This window comes from Acipenser ruthenus, chromosome 17 (assembly GCF_902713425.1).
Source record: "Acipenser ruthenus chromosome 17, fAciRut3.2 maternal haplotype, whole genome shotgun sequence".
Classification (NCBI taxonomy): Eukaryota; Metazoa; Chordata; class Actinopteri; order Acipenseriformes; family Acipenseridae; genus Acipenser; species Acipenser ruthenus.
In genome coordinates, this window is record NC_081205.1 from 11,949,741 (window position 1) to 11,972,400 (window position 22,660).

Genomic DNA, 22,660 nt, shown 5'->3' on the forward strand with positions numbered 1-22,660 from the left:
GTTAACCGCTAATGATTAAATAGTAGTCCATTATATTAATTAATTTAACAGTATCTTATTAAACATTTGACAACTGAGCAAAAGCAGAGTGGCGCAGCGGAAGCGTGCTGGGCCCATAACCCAGAGGTCGATGGATCGAAACCATCCTCTGCTAGATTTTTTTTGTCAGTTTGTATTTCAGCCGCTTTAATATATATTTCATATTAACAATCACATACCGGTATGTATTGTTTATAAAACCATTACTTCACAGAAGCGTCAGTCAATTCCATTTGTGCCCTGAGTACGAGGGGCGGGGCATCACTCAGCAATAGGAAAATAACAGACAAGAGGCAGCGCCAATTGGGTAAGCACATAGCTTTAGGGTATGGGCGGGGCTACTGGCTGCTTTTTTAATACCGTACCTCTTTGGGACTGTGGTAGTTCTGTACTTGTTTGCTTTGTTATGAAAACATATTTCGTTGATACTGTAGTACAAACTACGCTAATTATAGATGAAAGTATTTACGTAAACGCTCTCTTTCGGTGAAAGACCGCGTGGCCTAATGGATAAGGCGTCTGACTTCGAATCAGAAGATTGAGGGTTCGAGTCCCTTCGTGGTCGTTTTTTTTATTTTAGATTTTATTTATTAATTGTGTAACTTGTATTTCAGATCAAATAATACAATGTAAGTCAGTGTACATGTTTCTGCGTTTTAAAAAGTGATATAGGCTCTTTTCCTTTGGTGTGGTAAGGAAAATAATTTAGCTTAAATATAGAAATATGTTCTACATCAGTGTGATCTCGTTAGAAATGTACCTAATGTATAGTCCAGTATATGTCAAATGATCAATTCCTTACGTAGATTCCTTCTATCGCAGGTGAATCAACTACAAGCTGTGCAGCTTCACTATTTGCTGTACGGGACGCGTCGTGTCGCAGCACTTTTGACTGCGCAAAGTGGTCACAGCTGTTGTTCACACTTTAAATACAGATTGCATTCGCAAAATTGGATACATTTACATTTAAAGTAAATGTGCTGAGTTTGTACCTCTTATCAAGAGGTTTTAAAAGCGACATCGTTGGTACATCCGTCCTCTCAACCAACAGGGAACCCGAAAGGGAGAATTTCAAACATTTGTCGCACTGAGACCCTCGACTCTGACCAGAAATGATGTCGGAGTCTGAAGTCTGGACGGTAAAGTTTTGTACTCTAAAGTAACATTTAAACTTGCCAGCAGTCAAAAGCAAGTCTTTATATTATTGGTTCTGGTGTACTATTTAAAAGCTCTTGTGTATGTTGATGTAGCTAAACCTACATTTGGACAACTTTCCGTGAATTCTTGTTTTTTTGCCGCACCTTGCCAGTAAAACGAACTAAAAAGTACTGCATCAAAATCATAGCCTTATAACAAACTAATTAGACCAATGTCTGATTTTATTCATGTTTTCATCGTATAGCACAGATTCATAGAGGTGTTTTTTGTTAAGCTTTCATTTCAGTTAGAAGTTAAAATATTTACCCTTTACACACCAGCTGTTAGTTAACTTTCACATTTCTTCAATGTTATTAGCAGTCAGCTCCAGTGAATATGTAATCTTAGTATTGATGTTACCTGAGAAATAATCTTTTGTCGCACATCTTCAGGAATCCAATCAGCTGTTTGTATGTGGAACCGGACTTCAGCTTGTGTGTTTACTAGAACAAAATGCGAAAAATGTACTATAACACAACAGTAGCTGACTCTCTGTAACCTGTGATGTTGTTGCCTGTCTAGTTAACTCTGTGGAGAATGCTTCCCCACAACAGTGCTCCTGATCACACTGTACATTAAACATGCTTGTGAATATTTTAACAAAGACTTCCATTTCCATACCTTTATTAACATTCTGGCTCCAGGGCCACTGCTTCGACAGTAGGTAATGGTGAGGAGATCTACACAAAAACAAAAGGTGCACGTCAGTAAACATGCTTCACAATAACATGCTTTATAACAAGTAGTAATTCAATGCAACACTATTATGTCATAGCAGTGAAGGATGGGGGATTGTGATACAGTCTGAACGAAGACAAGCTTTTCCAAACTAGTCTGGACTTATTACAGTTTTTAAAGCTCTGGATTCCCGGATCCAAGTCATTGTAAACATATTCGGCTGCTTTCACAGCCCGATTAAAACCAATCTTGGACTGCGTAATGTTACCCTGGGTAAGGTAGTCCAAGATTAGTGCTAATTAAAACAATCGCAGTAGAAACGCTTACAAAAAAAAAAAAAAAAAAAAAAAAAAATGATGTATTTATTACAGTTACGTGGCCAAGGCGTAAATGTGGGTTCCATGGTGTAATGGTTAGCACTCTGGACTCTGAATCCAGCGATCCGAGTTTAAATCTCGGTGGGACCTTCGTTTCAGTGCATTATTATTCTTAAGTTATTAAAAAGTGTTTCGTCGAACTGACGTTTCTATCATAATAAATGCTGAGAAATTCACTGCAAAGTTGTGGGATGGCACCTTTTAGCCATAAAATCTAAAGTATAAAACCCTCAGAAATACTTTTATTTGCTTTTGTCTGCTTTTGCAACCTCTACTGAAAAATCCGAGGTGACCATAAAAAGCTTGCAGAGTACAGTACAGGTAAAAAGGTAAAGCGTTAATAATTTTTTTTTTTTTGGGTTACCTTCCATTCTGTATTTAGCGATAGTCTGGCACACAAATATGAGCAAGAACGGCATTTTCTTTAGGAGCCCCAGTGGCCTAATGGATAAGGCACTGGCCCCCTAAGCCAGGGATTGTGGGTTCGAGTCCCATCTGGGGTGTAACGTGTATGTTTTTTTTTCACACGACTGTTTTATAATAAACTTTCCAGACGTTTCCCCTCTCTTCAGCTATTATTCATCAAAATAAATAAACATATATTTCAACATGGTTAGCGTCAGTAACCATTTAAACACGGTGTCTGGTAAAGGCAATTTAACCTTACCACCCTAAAGTAACGTTAACCGCTAATGATTAAATAGTAGTCCATTATATTAATTAATTTAACAGTATCTTATTAAACATTTGACAACTGAGCAAAAGCAGAGTGGCGCAGCGGAAGCGTGCTGGGCCCATAACCCAGAGGTCGATGGATCGAAACCATCCTCTGCTAGATTTTTTTTGTCAGTTTGTATTTCAGCCGCTTTAATATATATTTCATATTAACAATCACATACCGGTATGTATTGTTTATAAAACCATTACTTCACAGAAGCGTCAGTCAATTCCATTTGTGCCCTGAGTACGAGGGGCGGGGCATCACTCAGCAATAGGAAAATAACAGACAAGAGGCAGCGCCAATTGGGTAAGCACATAGCTTTAGGGTATGGGCGGGGCTACTGGCTGCTTTTTTAATACCGTACCTCTTTGGGACTGTGGTAGTTCTGTACTTGTTTGCTTTGTTATGAAAACATATTTCGTTGATACTGTAGTACAAACTACGCTAATTATAGATGAAAGTATTTACGTAAACGCTCTCTTTCGGTGAAAGACCGCGTGGCCTAATGGATAAGGCGTCTGACTTCGAATCAGAAGATTGAGGGTTCGAGTCCCTTCGTGGTCGTTTTTTTTATTTTAGATTTTATTTATTAATTGTGTAACTTGTATTTCAGATCAAATAATACAATGTAAGTCAGTGTACATGTTTCTGCGTTTTAAAAAGTGATATAGGCTCTTTTCCTTTGGTGTGGTAAGGAAAATAATTTAACTTAAATATAGAAATATGTTCTACATCAGTGTGATCTCGTTAGAAATGTACCTAATGTATAGTCCAGTATATGTCAAATGATCAATTCCTTACGTAGATTCCTTCTATCGCAGGTGAATCAACTACAAGCTGTGCAGCTTCACTATTTGCTGTACGGGACGCGTCGTGTCGCAGCACTTTTGACTGCGCAAAGTGGTCACAGCTGTTGTTCACACTTTAAATACAGATTGCATTCGCAAAATTGGATACATTTACATTTAAAGTAAATGTGCTGAGTTTGTACCTCTTATCAAGAGGTTTTAAAAGCGACATCGTTGGTACATCCGTCCTCTCAACCAACAGGGAACCCGAAAGGGAGAATTTCAAACATTTGTCGCACTGAGACCCTCGACTCTGACCAGAAATGATGTCGGAGTCTGAAGTCTGGACGGTAAAGTTTTGTACTCTAAAGTAACATTTAAACTTGCCAGCAGTCAAAAGCAAGTCTTTATATTATTGGTTCTGGTGTACTATTTAAAAGCTCTTGTGTATGTTGATGTAGCTAAACCTACATTTGGACAACTTTCCGTGAATTCTTGTTTTTTTGCCGCACCTTGCCAGTAAAACGAACTAAAAAGTACTGCATCAAAATCATAGCCTTATAACAAACTAATTAGACCAATGTCTGATTTTATTCATGTTTTCATCGTATAGCACAGATTCATAGAGGTGTTTTTTGTTAAGCTTTCATTTCAGTTAGAAGTTAAAATATTTACCCTTTACACACCAGCTGTTAGTTAACTTTCACATTTCTTCAATGTTATTAGCAGTCAGCTCCAGTGAATATGTAATCTTAGTATTGATGTTACCTGAGAAATAATCTTTTGTCGCGCATCTTCAGGAATCCAATCAGCTGTTTGTATGTGGAACCGGACTTCAGCTTGTGTGTTTACTAGAACAAAATGCGAAAAATGTACTATAACACAACAGTAGCTGACTCTCTGTAACCTGTGATGTTGTTGCCTGTCTAGTTAACTCTGTGGAGAATGCTTCCCCACAACAGTGCTCCTGATCACCCTGTACATTAAACATGCTTGTGAATATTTTAACAAAGACTTCCATTTCCATACCTTTATTAACATTCTGGCCTCCAGAGCCACTGCTTCGACAGTAGGTAATGGTGAGGAGATCTACACAAAAACAAAAGGTGCACGTCAGTAAACATGCTTCACAATAACATGCTTTATAAAAAGTAGTAATTCAATGCAACACTATTATGTCATAGCAGTGAAGGATGGGGGATTGTGATACAGTCTGAACGAAGACAAGCTTTTCCAAACTAGTCTGGACTTATTACAGTTTTTAAAGCTCTGGATTCCCGGATCCAAGTCATTGTAAACATATTCGGCTGCTTTCACAGCCCGATTAAAACCAATCTTGGACTGCGTAATGTTACCCTGGGTAAGGTAGTCCAAGATTAGTGCTAATTAAAACAATCGCAGTAGAAACGCTTACAAAAAAAAAAAAAAAAAAAAAAAAAAAAAAAAATGATGTATTTATTACAGTTACGTGGCCAAGGCGTAAATGTGGGTTCCATGGTGTAATGGTTAGCACTCTGGACTCTGAATCCAGCGATCCGAGTTCAAATCTCGGTGGGACCTTCGTTTCAGTGCATTATTATTCTTAAGTTATTAAAAAGTGTTTCGTCGAACTGACGTTTCTATCATAATAAATGCTGAGAAATTCACTGCAAAGTTGTGGGATGGCACCTTTTAGCCATAAAATCTAAAGTATAAAACCCTCAGAAATACTTTTATTTGCTTTTGTCTGCTTTTGCAACCTCTACTGAAAAATCCGAGGTGACCATAAAAAGCTTGCAGAGTACAGTACAGGTAAAAAGGTAAAGCGTTAATAATTTTTTTTTGGGTTACCTTCCATTCTGTATTTAGCGATAGTATGGCACACAAATATGAGCAAGAACGGCATTTTCTTTAGGAGCCCCAGTGGCCTAATGGATAAGGCACTGGCCCCCTAAGCCAGGGATTGTGGGTTCGAGTCCCATCTGGGGTGTAACGTGTATGTTTTTTTTTCACACGACTGTTTTATAATAAACTTTCCAGACGTTTCCCCTCTCTTCGGCTATTATTCATCAAAATAAATAAACATATATTTCAACATGGTTAGCGTCAGTAACCATTTAAACACGGTGTCTGGTAAAGGCAATTTAACCTTACCACCCTAAAGTAACGTTAACCGCTGATTAAATAGTAGTCCATTATATTAATTAATTTAACAGTATCTTATTAAACATTTGACAACTGATCAAAAGCAGAGTGGCGCAGCGGAAGCGTGCTGGGCCCATAACCCAGAGGTCGATGGATCGAAACCATCCTCTGCTAGATTTTTTTTGTCAGTTTGTATTTCAGCCGCTTTAATATATATTTCATATTAACAATCACATACCGGTATGTATTGTTTATAAAACCATTACTTCACAGAAGCGTCAGTCAATTCCATTTGTGCCCTGAGTACGAGGGGCGGGGCATCACTCAGCAATAGGAAAATAACAGACAAGAGGCAGCGCCAATTGGGTAAGCACATAGCTTTAGGGTATGGGCGGGGCTACTGGCTGCTTTTTTAATACCGTACCTCTTTGGGACTGTGGTAGTTCTGTACTTGTTTGCTTTGTTATGAAAACATATTTCGTTGATACTGTAGTACAAACTACGCTAATTATAGATGAAAGTATTTACGTAAACGCTCTCTTTCAGTGAAAGACCGCGTGGCCTAATGGATAAGGCGTCTGACTTCGAATCAGAAGATTGAGGGTTCGAGTCCCTTCGTGGTCGTTTTTTTATTTTAGATTTTATTTATTAATTGTGTAACTTGTATTTCAGATCAAATAATACAATGTAAGTCAGTGTACATGTTTCTGCGTTTTAAAAAGTGATATAGGCTCTTTTCCTTTGGTGTGGTAAGGAAAATAATTTAACTTAAATATAGAAATATGTTCTACATCAGTGTGATCTCGTTAGAAATGTACCTAATGTATAGTCCAGTATATGTCAAATGATTAATTCCTTACGTAGATTCCTTCTAGCGCAGGTGAATCAACTACAAGCTGTGCAGCTTCACTATTTGCTGTACGGGACGCGTCGTGTCGCAGCACTTTTGACTGCGCAAAGTGGTCACAGCTGTTGTTCACACTTTAAATACAGATTGCATTCGCAAAATTGGATACATTTACATTTAAAGTAAATGTGCTGAGTTTGTACCTCTTATCAAGAGGTTTTAAAAGCGACATCGTTGGTACATCCGTCCTCTCAACCAACAGGGAACCCGAAAGGGAGAATTTCAAACATTTGTCGCACTGAGACCCTCGACTCTGACCAGAAATGATGTCGGAGTCTGAAGTCTGGACGGTAAAGTTTTGTACTCTAAAGTAACATTTAAACTTGCCAGCAGTCAAAAGCAAGTCTTTATATTATTGGTTCTGGTGTACTATTTAAAAGCTCTTGTGTATGTTGATGTAGCTAAACCTACATTTGGACAACTTTCCGTGAATTCTTGTTTTTTTGCCGCACCTTGCCAGTAAAACGAACTAAAAAGTACTGCATCAAAATCATAGCCTTATAACAAACTAATTAGACCAATGTCTGATTTTATTCATGTTTTCATCGTATAGCACAGATTCATAGAGGTGTTTTTTGTTAAGCTTTCATTTCAGTTAGAAGTTAAAATATTTACCCTTTACACACCAGCTGTTAGTTAACTTTCACATTTCTTCAATGTTATTAGCAGTCAGCTCCAGTGAATATGTAATCTTAGTATTGATGTTAGCTGAGAAATAATCTTTTGTCGCGCATCTTCAGGAATCCAACCAGCTGTTTGTATGTGGAACCGGACTTCAGCTTGTGTGTTTACTAGAACAAAATGCGAAAAATGTACTATAACACAACAGTAGCTGACTCTCTGTAACCTGTGATGTTGTTGCCTGTCTAGTTAACTCTGTGGAGAATGCTTCCCCACAACAGTGCTCCTGATCACCCTGTACATTAAACATGCTTGTGAATATTTTAACAAAGACTTCCATTTCCATACCTTTATTAACATTCTGGCCTCCAGGGCCACTGCTTCGACAGTAGGTAATGGTGAGGAGATCTACACAAAAACAAAAGGTGCACGTCAGTAAACATGCTTCACAATAACATGCTTTATAAAAAGTAGTAATTCAATGCAACACTATTATGTCATAGCAGTGAAGGATGGGGGATTGTGATACAGTCTGAACGAAGACAAGCTTTTCCAAACTAGTCTGGACTTATTACAGTTTTTAAAGCTCTGGATTCCCGGATCCAAGTCATTGTAAACATATTCGGCTGCTTTCACAGCCCGATTAAAACCAATCTTGGACTGCGTAATGTTACCCTGGGTAAGGTAGTCCAAGATTAGTGCTAATTAAAACAATCGCAGTAGAAACGCTTACAAAAAAAAAAAAAAAAAAAAAAAAAAAAAAAAAAAGATGTATTTATTACAGTTACGTGGCCAAGGCGTAAATGTGGGTTCCATGGTGTAATGGTTAGCACTCTGGACTCTGAATCCAGCGATCCGAGTTCAAATCTCGGTGGGACCTTCGTTTTAGTGCATTATTATTCTTAAGTTATTAAAAAGTGTTTCATCGAACTGACGTTTCTCAGTTCATTAAATACTCTTAAATTCACTGCAAAGTTGTGGGATGGCACCTTTTAGCCATAAAATCTAAAGTATAAAACCCTCAGAAATACTTTTATTTGCTTTTGTCTGCTTTTGCAACCTGTACTGAAAAATCAGAGGTGACCGTAAAAAGCTTGCAGAGTACAGTACAGGTAAAAAGGTAAAGCGTTAATAATTTTTTTTGGGTTACCTTTCATTCTGTATTTAGCGATAGTCAGGCACACAAATATGAACAAGAATGAAATTTTCTTTAGGAGCCCCAGTGGCCTAATGGATCAGGCACTGGCCTCCTAAGCCAGGGATTGTGGTTTCGAGTCCCATCTGGGGTGTAACGTGTATGTTTTTTTCTCACGACTGTTTTATAATAAACTTTCCAGACGTTTCCCCTCTCTTCAGCTATTATTCATCAAAATAAATAAACATATATTTCAACATGGTTAGCGTCAGTAACCATTTAAACACGGTGTCTGGTAAAGGTAATTTAACTTTACCACCCTAAAGTAACGTTAACCGCAATGATTAAATAGTAACAAATAGTCCATTATATTAATTAATTTAACAGTATCTTATTAAACATTTGACAACTGAGCAAAAGCAGAGTGGCGCAGCGGAAGCGTGCTGGGCCCATAACCCAGAGGTCGATGGATCGAAACCATCCTCTGCTAGATTTTTTTTGTCAGTTTGCATTTCAGCCGCTTTTATATATATTTCATATTAACAATCACATACCGGTATGTATTGTTTATAAAACCATTACTTCACAGAAGCGTCAGTCAATTCCATTTGTGCCCTGAGTAAGAGGGGCGGGGCATCACTCAGCAATAGGAAAATAACAGACAAGAGGCAGCGCCAATTGGGTAAGCACATAGCTTTAGGGTATGGGCGGGGCTACTGGCTGCTTTTTTAATTCCGTACCTCTTTGGGACTGTGGTAGTGCTGTATTTGTTTGCTTCGTTATGAACAAACTACGCTAATTATAGAGTAAAGTATTTACGTAAACGCTCGCTTTCGGTGAAAGACCGCGTGGCCTAATGGATAAGGCGTATGACTTCGAATCAGAAGATTGAGGGTTCGAATCCCTTCGTGGTTGTTTTTTTTTATTTTAGATTTTATTTATTAATTGTGTAACTTGTATTTCAGATCAAATAATACAATGTATGTCAGTGTACATGTTTCTGCGTTTTAAAAAGTGATATAAACTCTTTTTCCTTTAGTGTGGTAAGGAAAATAATTTAACTTAAATATAGAAATATGTTCTACATCAGTGTGATCTCGTTAGAAATGTACCTAATGTATAGTCCAGTATATGTCAAATGATCAATTCCTTACGTAGATTCCTTCTATCGCAGATGAATCAACTACAAGCTGTGCAGCTTCACTATTTGCTGTACGGGACGCATCGTGTCGCAGCACTTTTGACTGCGCAAAGTGGTCACAGCTGTTGTTCACACTTAAAATACAGATTGCATTCGCAAAATTGGATACATTTACATTTAAAGTAAATGTGCTGTTTGTACCTCTTATCAAGAGGTTTTAAAAGCGACATCGTTGGTACATCCGTCCTCTCAACCAACAGGGAACCCGAAAGGGAGAATTTCAAACATTTGTCACACTGAGACCCTCGACTCTTACCAGAAATGATGTCGGAGTCTGAAGTCTGTACGGTAAAGTTTTGTACTCTAAAGTAACATTTAAACTTGCCAGCAGTCAAAAGCAAGTCTTTATATTATTGGTTCTGGTGTACTATTTAAAAGCTCTTGTGTATGTTGATGTAGCTAAACCTACATTTGGACAACTTTCCGTGAATTCTTGTTTTTTTTGCCGCACCTTGCCAGTAAAATGAACTAAAAAGTACTGCATCAAAATCATAGCCTTATAACAAACTAATTAGACCAATGTCTGATTTTATTCATGTTTTCATCGTATAGCACAGATTCATAGAGGTGTTTTTTGTTAAGCTTTCATTTCAGTTAGAAGTTAAAATATTTACCCTTTGCAGGGATATGGAGGAATGCAGTACAGTGTGCAGAGAGCTGATGCAGGCAGGGATATGGAGGAATGCAGTACAGTGTGCAGAGAGCTGATTCAGGCAGGGATATGAAGGAATGCAGTACAGTGTGCAGAGATCTGATTCAGGCAGGAATATGGAGGAATGCAGTACCGTGTGCAGAGCTGATTTAGGAAGCAATATGGAGGAATGCAGTATAGTGTGCAGAGAGCTGATTCAGGCAGGGACATTGAGGAATGCAGTACCGTGTGCAGAGAGCTGATTCAGGCAGGGATATGGAGGAATGCAGTACAGTGTGCAGAGCTGATTCAGGCAGGGATATGGAGGAATGCAGTACAGTGTGCAGAGCTGATTCAGGCAGGGATATGGAGGAATGCAGTACAGTGTGCAGGTAGCTGATTCAGGCAGGGATATGGAGGAATGCAGTACAGTGTGCAGAGCTGATTCAGGCAGGGATATAGAATGCAGTACAGTGTGCAGAGCTGATTCAGGCAGGGATATGGAGGAATGCAGTACAGTGTGCAGAGCTGATTCAGGTAGGGATATGGAGGAATGCAGTATAGTGTGCACAGGGCTGACTCAGGCAGGGATATAGAGGAATGCAGTACAGTGTGCAGAGAGCTGATTCAGGCAGGGATATGGAGGAATGCAGTGCAGTGTGCAGAGAGCTGATTCATACAGGGATATGGAGGAATGCAGTACAATGTGCAGAGCTGATTCTGGGAGGGATATGGAGGAATGCAGTACAGTGTGCAGAGCTGATTCAGGCAGCGATATGGAGAAATGCAGTACAATGTGCAGAGATCTGATTCAGGCAGGGATATGGAGGAATGCAGTACAATGTGCAGAGAGCTGATTCAGGCTGGGACATGGAGGAATGCAGTACAGTGTGCAGAGTTGATTCAGGCAGGGATATGGAGGAATGCAGTACTGTGTGCAGAGCTGATTCAGGCAGGAAAATAGAGGAATACAGTACAGTGCAGAGCTGATTCAGGCAGCGATATGGAGGAATGCAGTACAATGTGCAGAGAGCTGATTCAGGCGGGGACATGGAGGAATGCAGTACAGTGTGCAGAGCTGTTTTAGGAAGCAATATGGTGGAATGCAGTACAGTGTGCAGAGAGCTGATTCAGACAGGGATATGGAGGAATGCAGTACCGTGTGCAGAGAGCTGATTCAGACAGGGATATGAAGGAATGCATTACCGTGTACAGAGAGCTGATTCATGCAGGGATATGGAGGAAGGCAGTACAGTGAGTAGAGAGCGGATTCAGGCAGGGATATGGAGGAATGCAGTACAGTGTGCAGAGAGCTGATTCAGGCAGGGATATGAAGGAATGCATTACCGTGTACAGAGAGCTGATTCATGCAGGGATATGGAGGAAGGCAGTACAGTGAGCAGAGAGCGGATTCAGGCAGGGATATGGAGAAATGCAGTACAGTGTGCAGAGAGCTGATTCAAGCAGGGATATGGAGGAATCCAGTACAGTGTGCAGAGAGCTGATTCATACAGGGATATGGAGGAATGCAGTACCGTGTGCAGAGATCTGATTCAGACAGGGATATGGAGGAATGCAGTACAGTGTGCAGAGAGCGGATTCAGACAGGGATATGGAGGAATGCAGTACAGTGTGCAAAGATCTGATTCAGGCAGGGATATGAAGGAATGCAGTACAGTGTGCAGAGAGCGGATTCAGACAGGGATATGGAGGAATGCAGTACAGTGTGCAGAGCTGATTCATTCAGGGATATGGAGGAATGCAGTAAAATGTGAAGAGCTGATTCGGGGAGGGATATGGAGGAATGCAGTAAAATGTGAAGAGCTGATTCAGGTAGGGATATGGAGGAATGCAGTACAGTGTGCAGAGCTGATTCAGGCAGGGATATTGAGGAATGCAGTACAGTGTGCAGTGCTGACTCAGGCAGGCATATGGAGAAATGCAGTACAGTGTGCAGTGAGCTGATTCAGGCAGGGATATGGAGGAATGCAGTACAGTGTGCAGAGAACTGATTCAGGCAGGGATATGGAGGAATGCAGTACAGTGTGCACAGAGTTGACTCAGGCAGGGATATGGAGGAATGCAGTACAGTGTGCAGAGAGCTGACCCAGGCTGGGAAATGGAGGAATGTAATACAGTGTGCAGGGAGCTGATTCAGGCACTTGGTTGATGGCAGGTGCTTCTGTCTGGCTCTGATTCCTTCAGGAAATTTGGAAATCAGCAGGAAGTTTATTTCTATGAATGTTCCACAATCTAGAGAATGCATACCATAGTTTATTTCTTGGCCAACCAATTTATCTTTTTTCATTTATATATTTTGGAAAAGTTCTTTTCTGTAAATTCATATTCACGCTTTTAAAAATATTAAGTTTCTGCTTGGTTCACACCAATACTACTGTGGTTAGCCGCTGCCATGGTGTATCGCCCCCTTGTGGAAAATATCTGAAGTTCTTCACCGCTGCCTAGATCGAACTAAGGAGATCAAGAATCCACCAAATTGTCTAAAATATAACCTAAACGTATCAAATTAAAACAGCAGCAGTAGAAACGCTTACAAAAAATAGAATAATAATAAAATGATGTATTTATTACAGTTAAGTGGCCGATACATAAATATGGTTTCCATGGTGTAATGGTTATCACTCATGACTTTCAATCCTGTGATCTGAGTTCAAATCCCCGTAGGACAATCATTTTAGCATTATTATTCTTAAGATATTAAAAAGTGTTTCATCGAGCTGACGTTTCTATAAGAACATAAGAACATAAGAAAGTTTACAAACGAGAGGAGGCCATTCAGCCCATCTTGCTCGTTTGGTTGTTAGTAGCTTAATGATCCCAGAATCTCATCAAGCAGCTTTTTGAAGCATCCCAGGGTGTCAGCTTCAACAACATTACAGGGGAGTTTGTGCCACACCCTCACAATTCTCTGTGTAAAAAATGCGCGTCCTATTTTCTGTTCTGAATGCCCCTTTATCTCATCTCCATTTGTGAGCCCTGGTCCTTGTTTCTTTTTTCAGGTCAAATAAGTCCCCTGGGTTGACATTGTCTTTACCTTTTAGGATTTTGAATGTTTGAATCAGATCGCCGCGTAGTCTTCTTTGTTCAAGACTGTATAGATTCAATTCTTTTAGCCTGTCTGCATACGACATGCCTTTTAAACCCGGGATAATTTTGGTTGCTCTTCTTTGCACTCTTTCTAGAGCAGCAATATCATTTTTGTAACGAGGTGACCAGAACTGAACACAATATTCTAGGTGAGGTCTTACTAATGCATTGCAGAGTTTTAACATTACTTCCCTTGATTTAAATTCAACACTTCTCACAATATATCCGAGCATCTTGTTAGCCTTTTTTATAGCTTCCCCACATTGTCTAGATGAAGACATTTCTGAGTCAACATAAACTCCTAGGTCTTTTTCATAGTTCCCTTCTTCAATTTCACTATCTCCCATATGATATTTATAATGCACATTTTTATTGCCCGCATGCAATACTTTACACTTTTCTCTATTAAATTTCATTTGCCATGTGTCTGCCAAATTCTGAATGCTGTCTAGATCATTTTGAATGACCTTTGCTGCTTCAACAGTGTTTGCCACTCCTCCTATTTTTGTGTCGTCTGCAAATTTAACTTTTTGTTTGCTTACTATACCAGAATCTAAATCATTAATGTAGATCAGGAATAGCAGAGGACTTAATACTGATCCCTGAGGTATACCACTGGTTACCTCGCTCCATTTTGAGTTTCACATGGAGTTATATGGTAATCTTAGATATTGGTGAAGGCGTGGTTGAGCTTTAATGTACACTTCCAATTTCCCTTTGCTAAAATAAATCCCTTTGAGATCAAAAACCAGCGGTCCAGAGAAGCTGCTTATCTGCCTTTTGTACGCATTAAAAAAATGTGAAACACGCACTCAGTTTACCATTACCATGTCAGGAGGCTACTTTGACACTGCTCAGCAAACAAGTAACCTAACTTTCCAACACCACAACCATTGTAAACACACAGCAATGTGCAGATGTATTTTAAGATGTTAATTTACAGTCCACTGTGCCAGCCAGTATTTTAGAGTCATACTGATCATGCCTCTTTCAACTGATCAACTCTTACACATGTGGTACATCCGAGTAACTATTTAGAAAACTATTCATAACTTCCAATTACCCAACCCAGCAAAACCAGCCGACAAATTAAAATAAACGAGGAACAAACAACACTTTGTACAAGTCATTCATTTATTCTTTACAGATTGCTTCAATGCAGCCAGCCTTCATATCCTGGCATCACCTTCAATCAAACTCCTCGCGTCGGCTTCGCTTCACTGCAGTGTGCATTTTCTTTTGCTGCAGGCGTTCTCGGTTCATTTTGTCTATCCTGAAAAGAGAAACAATGTTAATTTGCTCTGGAGGCAAATTGTAAGGTTACGGCATCTCTGATCAAATAGTTTGTAAACATGAAGACAACTGGATATGGGAAAATGAGCATGAAGCTAATATCTGTTATCATCCAAAATCCAAGAAGTGACGCCAATATCACAACCCTCTTAGAGCAGAGTGCGGTTAGATTGTTTGCTACGGGAAGGATCAGCATCTGAAATAGTATAATTGAGGGCTAGTGCATTGCTGTGTCGTGGTACAAGGTAATGATCCCAGTTTTAAATGAGCTCTTGGCAGCCCTGATCAGATCCTGGTGTCACAGGAAGATTACCTGTAGCGTCGGAGAGCCACGTCTTCTTGGGAAGGCTGCCTGTGTTTCACGCTGGCAGCAGCGATCATGTCTCGGATCTTCTGCAAACAGTCAGACAGATTGCGCATCTGGTACCGGCTCACTTCCGAGGTGACGATCAGCTCCCCACTTCTGTTTATTCGGTTTGTATGCTGAGATGCAAAATAAATCAATAAAAACATAACTAACAGGGTTTTAACAGCCAGTTCTGAGGCCTGACCTATTACATGTAGTGCTCAAAACAGTAGAACATATTAAAGTCCCTGATATTTATTTACTTAAAAAAAAAAGTATACACACCTCCTCAATTTTGTAAATGTCCCAGTGTCACGCAGCTGTGTACTATGTCACGCTGCTATCCCCTGATGTATGCAATTCATGGTATTTTTTTGTAAGTAAAACTAAGGCTACGATTTTGTCACAGAGGTCATGGAAATCCTGAAAATCGTGAATTTGAATGTAGTCTTGGACGCCTGAAAATGGATGTGAAACACATTTGATGAGGCGCTTCCTTTATTTCCTTTAAAAAATGCACTGAAAATACTAATCTGCGAGTGTCTGTAAATTGTTTGGTTGTGTATTCACGCAGCATTTATGTGTAGCTGTGTAGGTCAGCGAATGAGATAACTGAGCGAGCAAGTATGTAAATGGGTGACAGCTAAAAGAAAAACAATTGTGAGAGCTGTTTTCTGTAAAGAAAGAACAACAATGCATCGGAGAACAGAAGTTTTCCAACTTAGGGGCTCTTTTTACAACATTCTATTTCCGAATCGTGGAAAACTCGAAATCCTGGTTCACTCTAAAGTAACATTTAAACTTGCCAGCAGTCAAAAGCAAGTCTTTATATTATTGGTTCTGGTGTACTATTTAAAAGCTCTTGTGTATGTTGATGTAGCTAAACCTACATTTGGACAACTTTCCGTGAATTCTTGTTTTTTTGCCGCACCTTGCCAGTAAAACGAACTAAAAAGTACTGCATCAAAATCATAGCCTTATAACAAACTAATTAGACCAATGTCTGATTTTATTCATGTTTTCATCGTATAGCACAGATTCGTAGAGGTGTTTTTTGTTAAGCTTTCATTTCAGTTAGAAGTTAAAATATTTACCCTTTACACACCAGCTGTTAGTTAACTTTCACATTTCTTCAATGTTATTAGCAGTCAGCTCCAGTGAATATGTAATCTTAGTATTGATGTTACCTGAGAAATAATCTTTTGTCGCACATCTTCAGGAATCCAATCAGCTGTTTGTATGTGGAACCGGACTTCAGCTTGTGTGTTTACTAGAACAAAATGTGAAAAATGTACTATAACACAACAGTAGCTGACTCTCTGTAACCTGTGATGTTGTTGCCTGTCTAGTTAACTCTGTGGAGAATGCTTCCCCACAACAGTGCTCCTGATCACCCTGTACATTAAACATGCTTGTGAATATTTTAACAAAGACTTCCATTTCCATACCTTTATTAACATTCTGGCCTCCAGGGCCACTGCTTCGACAGTAGGTAATGGTGAGGAGATCTACACAAAAACAAAAGGTGCACGTCAGTAAACATGCTTCACAATAACATGCTTTATAAAAAGTAGTAATTCAATGCAACACTATTATGTCATAGCAGTGAAGGATGGGGGATTGTGATACAGTCTGAACGAAGACAAGCTTTTCCAAACTAGTCTGGACTTATTACAGTTTTTAAAGCTCTGGATTCCCGGATCCAAGTCATTGTAAACATATTCGGCTGCTTTCACAGCCCGATTAAAACCAATCTTGGACTGCGTAATGTTACCCTGGGTAAGGTAGTCCAAGATTGGTGCTAATTAAAACAATCGCAGTAGAAACGCTTACAAAAAAAAAAAAAAAAGAATAAAAATAAAATGATGTATTTATTACAGTTACGTGGCCAAGGCGTAAATATGGGTTCCATGGTGTAATGGTTAGCACTCTGGACTCTGAATCCAGCGATCCGAGTTCAAATCTCGGTGGGACCTTCGTTTCAGTGCATTATTATTCTTAAGTTATTAAAAAGTGTTTCGTCGAACTGACGTTTCTATCATAATAAATGCTGAGAAATTCACTGCAAAGGTGTGGGATGGCACCTTTTAGCCATAAAATCTAAAGTATAAAACCCTCAGAAATACTTTTATTTGCTTTTGTCTGCTTTTGCAACCTGTACTGAAAAATCCGAGGTGACCATAAAAAGCTTGCAGAGTACAGTACAGGTAAAAAGGTAAAGCGTTAATAATTTTTTTTTTTGGGTTACCTTCCATTCTGTATTTAGCGATAGTCAGGCACACAAATATGAGCAAGAACGGCATTTTCTTTAGGAGCCCCAGTGGCCTAATGGATAAGGCACTGGCCTCCTAAGCCAGGGATTGTGGGTTCGAGTCCCATCTGGGGTGTAACGTGTATGTTTTTTTTTTTCTCACGACTGTTTTATAATAAACTTTCCAGACGTTTCCCCTCTCTTCAGCTATTATTCATAAAAATGAATAAACATATATTTCAACATGGTTAGCGTCAGTAACCATTTAAACATGGTGTCTGGTAAAGGCAATTTCACTTTACCACCCTAAAGTAACGTTAACCGCAATGATTAAATAGTAACAAATAGTCCTTTATATTAATTAATTTAACAGTATCTTATTAAACATTTAACTCCTGAGCAAAAGCAGAGTGGCGCAGCGGAAGCGTGCTGGGCCCATAACCCAGAGGTCGATGGATCGAAACCATCCTCTGCTAGATTTTTTTGTCAGTTTATATTTCAGCCGCTTTTACATTTAATACCAATATACAAGTATATATATATATTTCATATTAACAATCACATACCGGTATCTATTGTTTATAAAACCATTACATCACAGAAGCGTCAGTCAATTCCATTTGTGCCCTGAGTACGAGGGGCGGGGCATCACTCAGCAATAGGAAAATAACAGACAAGAGGCAGCGCCAATTGGGTAAGCACATAGCTTTAGGGTATGGGCGGGGCTACTGGCTGCTTTTTTAATTCCGTACTTCTTTGGGACTGTGGTAGTGCTGTATGTGTTTGCTTCGTTATGAACAAACTACGCTAATTATAGAGTAAAGTATTTACGGAAAAGCTCTCTTTCGGTGAAAGACCGCGTGGACTAATGGATAAGGCGTCTGACTTCGAATCAGAAGATTGAGGGTTCGAGTCCCTTCGTGGTCGGTTTTTTATTTTAGATTTTATTTATTAATTGTGTAACTTGTATTTCAGATCAAATAATACAATGTAAGTCAGTGTACATGTTTCTGCGTTTTAAAAAGTGATATAAACTCTTTTTCCTTTAGTGTGGTAAGGAAAATAATTTAACTTAAATATAGAAATATGTTCTACATCAGTGTGATCTCGTTAGAAATGTACCTAATGTATAGTCCAGTATATGTCAAATGATCAATTCCTTACGTAGATTCCTTCAGAGAGGAGAGGAGCAGCAACTGGCTGTGGTTGAGACGGAAAGATTCTGGCTGGGGACAGGTAAGTAAGCTGGGCTGAGTTGAGTGGGGGACGGAGGGGGGTGATGCTGGGACGCCAGAATCACCGTCGAGCCCTCTTGAGGTGTCGTGGGCTAGTCGACGAAACACTGAGGATGGAAGGTGCCCACTTGAAAACCCCAGAGATGTACCCTACTTAGCTCAATCCAGACGGTTGTCATGCTGATGCGCTGGGGAGGCCGCACTTTGGTTGATCCCCGGAGCCAGCATCGCAGCCGTTGTGTGTGCTGATGCGCCAGGGAGGCAAAATAAGCTGATCCCTGGAGTCAGCATTACACTTCAGCCATTAACACCAGACAGAAGGATATCTACATCATCATATGGAAGGAAACGTAAATGGATGGAGACGCATATGGATCACATTAGTTTACTGTAAAGCTACGTCTTAGTTGGTGCTTATCTTGGCGAGAGCCGAGTTCAAATCAGCATGAAGTTTTAACATCTACTCTCGTGTAATGGAAATCATGAAGATCTGGATACGTCCAGTGACTGCTGTGAATAGTGCAGCTGGCAACAAGGGAAAGACCTTGTGACAGCCTGGAGAGACAGCTGACAGGAGGAAAGAGACCCCATTGGGGCTGGTAAGGGTTAGCTACCCTTGTCGGCAGTATCCAGCTCTGTGTTTACAGGATGCTGGAGACACCCGCCCAAGGCTTCTAAGAAATTAAAGAGAAAAATACCCCTAGAGTCTGCGAGAGCTGGGGCGGAAGATGACTCAACGTTGGACAACACGGTTAATGACTTAGGAACGGAAACGGATATGAGTATGGAGAGTACTTCACAAAAGACTAGTTCAAGATCTGCAGTTAACAAAGACATGGAACTCCAGGTTTGTGTCTGCGGCTGGAGCAAGGCGACAACGGTCAGGGGTTTGAAGATTCATCAAGGGAGAATGAAATGCTTGAGGGAGAAGGGACAAGGGCCTCGCATTGATCAGTACTTCTTACGAAGTCAGTCAAGTCAGTCGAATGAAATCCAGCGACAGGAAGCAAACCACAGTTCGCAGGATATCAGCACCCCTGTCATAGATGTGAGGAGGACTTGCATGGACACAGTTAGTGATGAACATAATGATCCTTGTGAACCCGGTCAGACAAACCAGCATAAGAGAGAAAAGAACCTCAACGGGCACAAGCCTGGAGTTAAATGGCCAAGAGCTTGTGAGAAAACTGCATGGGACACAGTAAACACAGATCTCTGCGTTGCATTGGAAAGATTAAGTGGAACAGTTGAAAAGAAGCTGGATAAATTTGGGGACATCATCTACGCATATGGAAGTGAGAGGTTTGGAGTTGAAAAAAGGAAGGAAAAAGTACAAACTATTCCTGGAAAGTCTAGACGGCAGCAGGAGATTGAACGCTTAGTTAGAGAAAGGAGACAGCTGAGGAACCAATGGAGAAGAGCAGAACAAAGTCAGAAGGAGGGACTCAATCTCTTACAAAGGGTCATAAAAGATAAGCTTGCAACATTGCGCAGAGCTGAGCGCCTACGGAAACGCTACAAAAAGAAGGAGCGTGCGAGAGCTAACTTTTATAAAGACCCATTCAAATTTGTAAAGAAGTTATTCACCAGTGAGAAGAATGGCACACTAAAAGTATCTAAGGTTGAGCTGGAGAGATATTTGGAGGAAACACATACAGATTCAAAAAGGCAGGAGCCTATGTCAATTCCGTCAGACATCCCACCTATCAATCCACCAGAATACCAAATGGAGGACTGTGCACCTAAGTGGAAAGAAATAGAGCAAGCTGTGAAAAAAGCAAGGGCTTCATCATCTCCAGGGCCTAATGGAGTTCCGTACAGAGTGTACAAGAGTGCTTCAAGAGTTCTACGAATTCTGTGGAAATTGATGAAAGTGGCATGGGAAAAACAGGTTGTACCAAGAGCATGGCGCCGAGCAGGTGGAGTCTTTATACCTAAAGAAAAAGATTCTACAAGCATCAGTCAGTTTCGTCCCATTTCCCTATTAAACGTAGAAGGCAAGATTTTCTTCAGCATTATTGCTCAGAGATTGTCAGCTTACCTATTAAAGAACTGCTTCATTGACACTTCAATACAAAAAGCGGGCATTCCAGGTTTCCCAGGTTGCTTAGAACACATCAATGTGATCTGGCAACAAATTCAATCAGCTAAAAAGGAGAGGAAGGAGCTCCATGTGACATTCCTGGATTTGGCTAATGCATATGGTTCAGTGCCACATGAACTACTTTGGGCAGCATTTGATTTTTTCAGTGTACCGATGACAATAACAAATTTAGTGAAAGCCTATTTTGGAGATTTGCAATTCAGTTTTTCAACTTCAGAATTCAGCACTACATGGCAATGCCTAGAGGTTGGAATAATGGCAGGATGCACCATTTCTCCGCTGGCTTTTACCATGGCAATGGAAGTAATCATTAGGGCATCAAAATGGGTAGTAGGAGGAGAGCGCTTGGCTTCTGGAATGCGACTACCACCAATTCGAGCATACATGGATGACATGACAACCATGACTACAACAGTCGCCTGCACTAATCGATTATTGGGCAAATTAACCAATAACATTGAATGGGCACGAATGCAATTCAAGCCCACTAAATCAAGGAGCATCTCTATAATTAAAGGCAAAGTAGTAGATAAAACATTCTTCATTAATGGTGAGGCAATACCAACAGTGTCTGAGAAGCCAGTGAAGAGTCTTGGGAGATGGTACGACGGGGATCTAAAGGACACAGTTCGTGTGGGAGAAGTTAGACAACAAGCAGTGGAAGGGTTGAAGAGCATAGACAGCTGCGCTCTACCAGGTAAACTAAAACTCTGGTGCTTTCAGTTTGGTCTACTGCCGAGGTTGCTGTGGCCACTGACTGTGTACGAGGTTTCTTTGACAACAGTAGAGAAGCTGGAAGCTTTAATCAGTTCATACATCAGGAAATGGTTGGGAGTTCCACGCTGCCTCAGCAGAGTGGGACTTTATGGTAAAGGAATACTGCAGCTACCAGTCTCTGCTCTAACCGAGGAGTTTAAGTGCGCCAAGGTCAGATTGGAAATGACATTAGTAGAGTCACGCGATAAATGCGTAAGGGAGGCAGCACCTGTGTTGAAAACTGGAAGAAAGTGGGCGGCAAAGAAAGCTGTGGAAGATGCAAAGGCTGCCCTTCGAATTGGTGATATCATGGGGCAAGTTCAGCATGGAAGAGGGGGTCTTGGTTTCAGTTCAACTCCTCCTACATGGCACAAGGCGGCCCCAGCTCAAAGAAGGAAGCTGGTAGTCAACGAGGTGCAAAAGCAGGAGGAGAGGATGAGGTGTATAAAGGCCATTTCCCAGGCCAAACAGGGAGAATGGATGAGATGGGAGAGTGTGGAACAACGCAAGATTGGCTGGCAAGACCTATGGTCAATGGAACAGAGCAGGATCAGTTTCCTCATCAGGTCAACATATGATGTTCTCCCATCACCACAGAACCTAAACCTCTGGGTAGGAGAGGATCCCTCATGTCCTTTGTGTTCATCACCTGCAACATTAAGGCACATTTTGACAGGATGTAAGGTGGCTCTTAGCCAAGGACGGTTTACTTGGCGCCATGACCAGGTGCTGCGATGTTTGGCCTTAGCATTGGAAGACAAGCGTAACATGACCAATAAGTTGCCACCTGTTCCATCAAAACATTACACACAAAAGACAACATTCCTCCGCCCAGGAGAGCAACCACCAAGAAAAGGTGTTAAAACCAATCCTCGCCCAGGACAACTGGATGCTGCTAGAGACTGGAAAATGCTGGCAGATGTTGGTCAATGGCTTATTTTTCCACCTGAGATTGCCACCACTAACCTTCGACCAGATATTGTCTTGTGGTCTGGATCAGCACGCCTTGTTCACCTGGTAGAGTTAACAGTGCCATGGGAGGATGCTGTAGATGAGGCGTATGAGAGGAAGAAACTGCGGTATGCTCAACTAGCCACTGAAGCGGAACAGCGAGGATGGAGAGTTCGGGTTTACCCAGTGGAAGTGGG

General features: G+C 40.5%; 1 protein-coding gene and 12 non-coding genes across 13 annotated transcripts; 12 read left to right on the plus strand and 1 right to left on the minus strand.

The window, feature by feature from the left end:
- Window positions 1-531: 531 nt before the first annotated feature.
- On the plus strand, window positions 532-604 carry trnar-ucg (transfer RNA arginine (anticodon UCG)). Its single transcript has one exon. It is a non-coding gene; the product is annotated as a tRNA-Arg (tRNA).
- Window positions 605-2,309: 1,705 nt separating this feature from the next.
- On the plus strand, window positions 2,310-2,381 carry trnaq-cug (transfer RNA glutamine (anticodon CUG)). The gene has a single exon. It is a non-coding gene; the product is annotated as a tRNA-Gln (tRNA).
- A 340-nt stretch (window positions 2,382-2,721) lies between these two features.
- On the plus strand, window positions 2,722-2,794 carry trnar-ccu (transfer RNA arginine (anticodon CCU)). The gene has a single exon. It is a non-coding gene; the product is annotated as a tRNA-Arg (tRNA).
- A 709-nt stretch (window positions 2,795-3,503) lies between these two features.
- On the plus strand, window positions 3,504-3,576 carry trnar-ucg (transfer RNA arginine (anticodon UCG)). The gene has a single exon. It is a non-coding gene; the product is annotated as a tRNA-Arg (tRNA).
- A 1,712-nt stretch (window positions 3,577-5,288) lies between these two features.
- trnaq-cug (transfer RNA glutamine (anticodon CUG)) lies at window positions 5,289-5,360 on the plus strand. The gene has a single exon. It is a non-coding gene; the product is annotated as a tRNA-Gln (tRNA).
- Window positions 5,361-5,696: 336 nt separating this feature from the next.
- trnar-ccu (transfer RNA arginine (anticodon CCU)) lies at window positions 5,697-5,769 on the plus strand. The gene has a single exon. It is a non-coding gene; the product is annotated as a tRNA-Arg (tRNA).
- Window positions 5,770-6,475: 706 nt separating this feature from the next.
- Window positions 6,476-6,548, plus strand: trnar-ucg (transfer RNA arginine (anticodon UCG)). Its single transcript has one exon. It is a non-coding gene; the product is annotated as a tRNA-Arg (tRNA).
- Window positions 6,549-8,260: 1,712 nt separating this feature from the next.
- On the plus strand, window positions 8,261-8,332 carry trnaq-cug (transfer RNA glutamine (anticodon CUG)). The gene has a single exon. It is a non-coding gene; the product is annotated as a tRNA-Gln (tRNA).
- Window positions 8,333-9,429: 1,097 nt separating this feature from the next.
- On the plus strand, window positions 9,430-9,502 carry trnar-ucg (transfer RNA arginine (anticodon UCG)). Its single transcript has one exon. It is a non-coding gene; the product is annotated as a tRNA-Arg (tRNA).
- A 5,147-nt stretch (window positions 9,503-14,649) lies between these two features.
- On the minus strand, window positions 14,650-16,663 carry LOC117423053 (large ribosomal subunit protein mL62-like; the record flags this gene model as incomplete). Its single annotated transcript, XM_058989636.1, has 4 exons — window positions 14,650-14,800; window positions 15,134-15,303; window positions 16,354-16,436; window positions 16,615-16,663. Coding segments are annotated over 4 exons (387 nt in total), but the record flags the coding sequence as incomplete, so codon positions are not given.
- A 407-nt stretch (window positions 16,664-17,070) lies between these two features.
- Window positions 17,071-17,142, plus strand: trnaq-cug (transfer RNA glutamine (anticodon CUG)). The gene has a single exon. It is a non-coding gene; the product is annotated as a tRNA-Gln (tRNA).
- Window positions 17,143-17,480: 338 nt separating this feature from the next.
- Window positions 17,481-17,553, plus strand: trnar-ccu (transfer RNA arginine (anticodon CCU)). Its single transcript has one exon. It is a non-coding gene; the product is annotated as a tRNA-Arg (tRNA).
- Window positions 17,554-18,271: 718 nt separating this feature from the next.
- trnar-ucg (transfer RNA arginine (anticodon UCG)) lies at window positions 18,272-18,344 on the plus strand. The gene has a single exon. It is a non-coding gene; the product is annotated as a tRNA-Arg (tRNA).
- The last annotated feature ends 4,316 nt before the right edge of the window (window positions 18,345-22,660 follow it).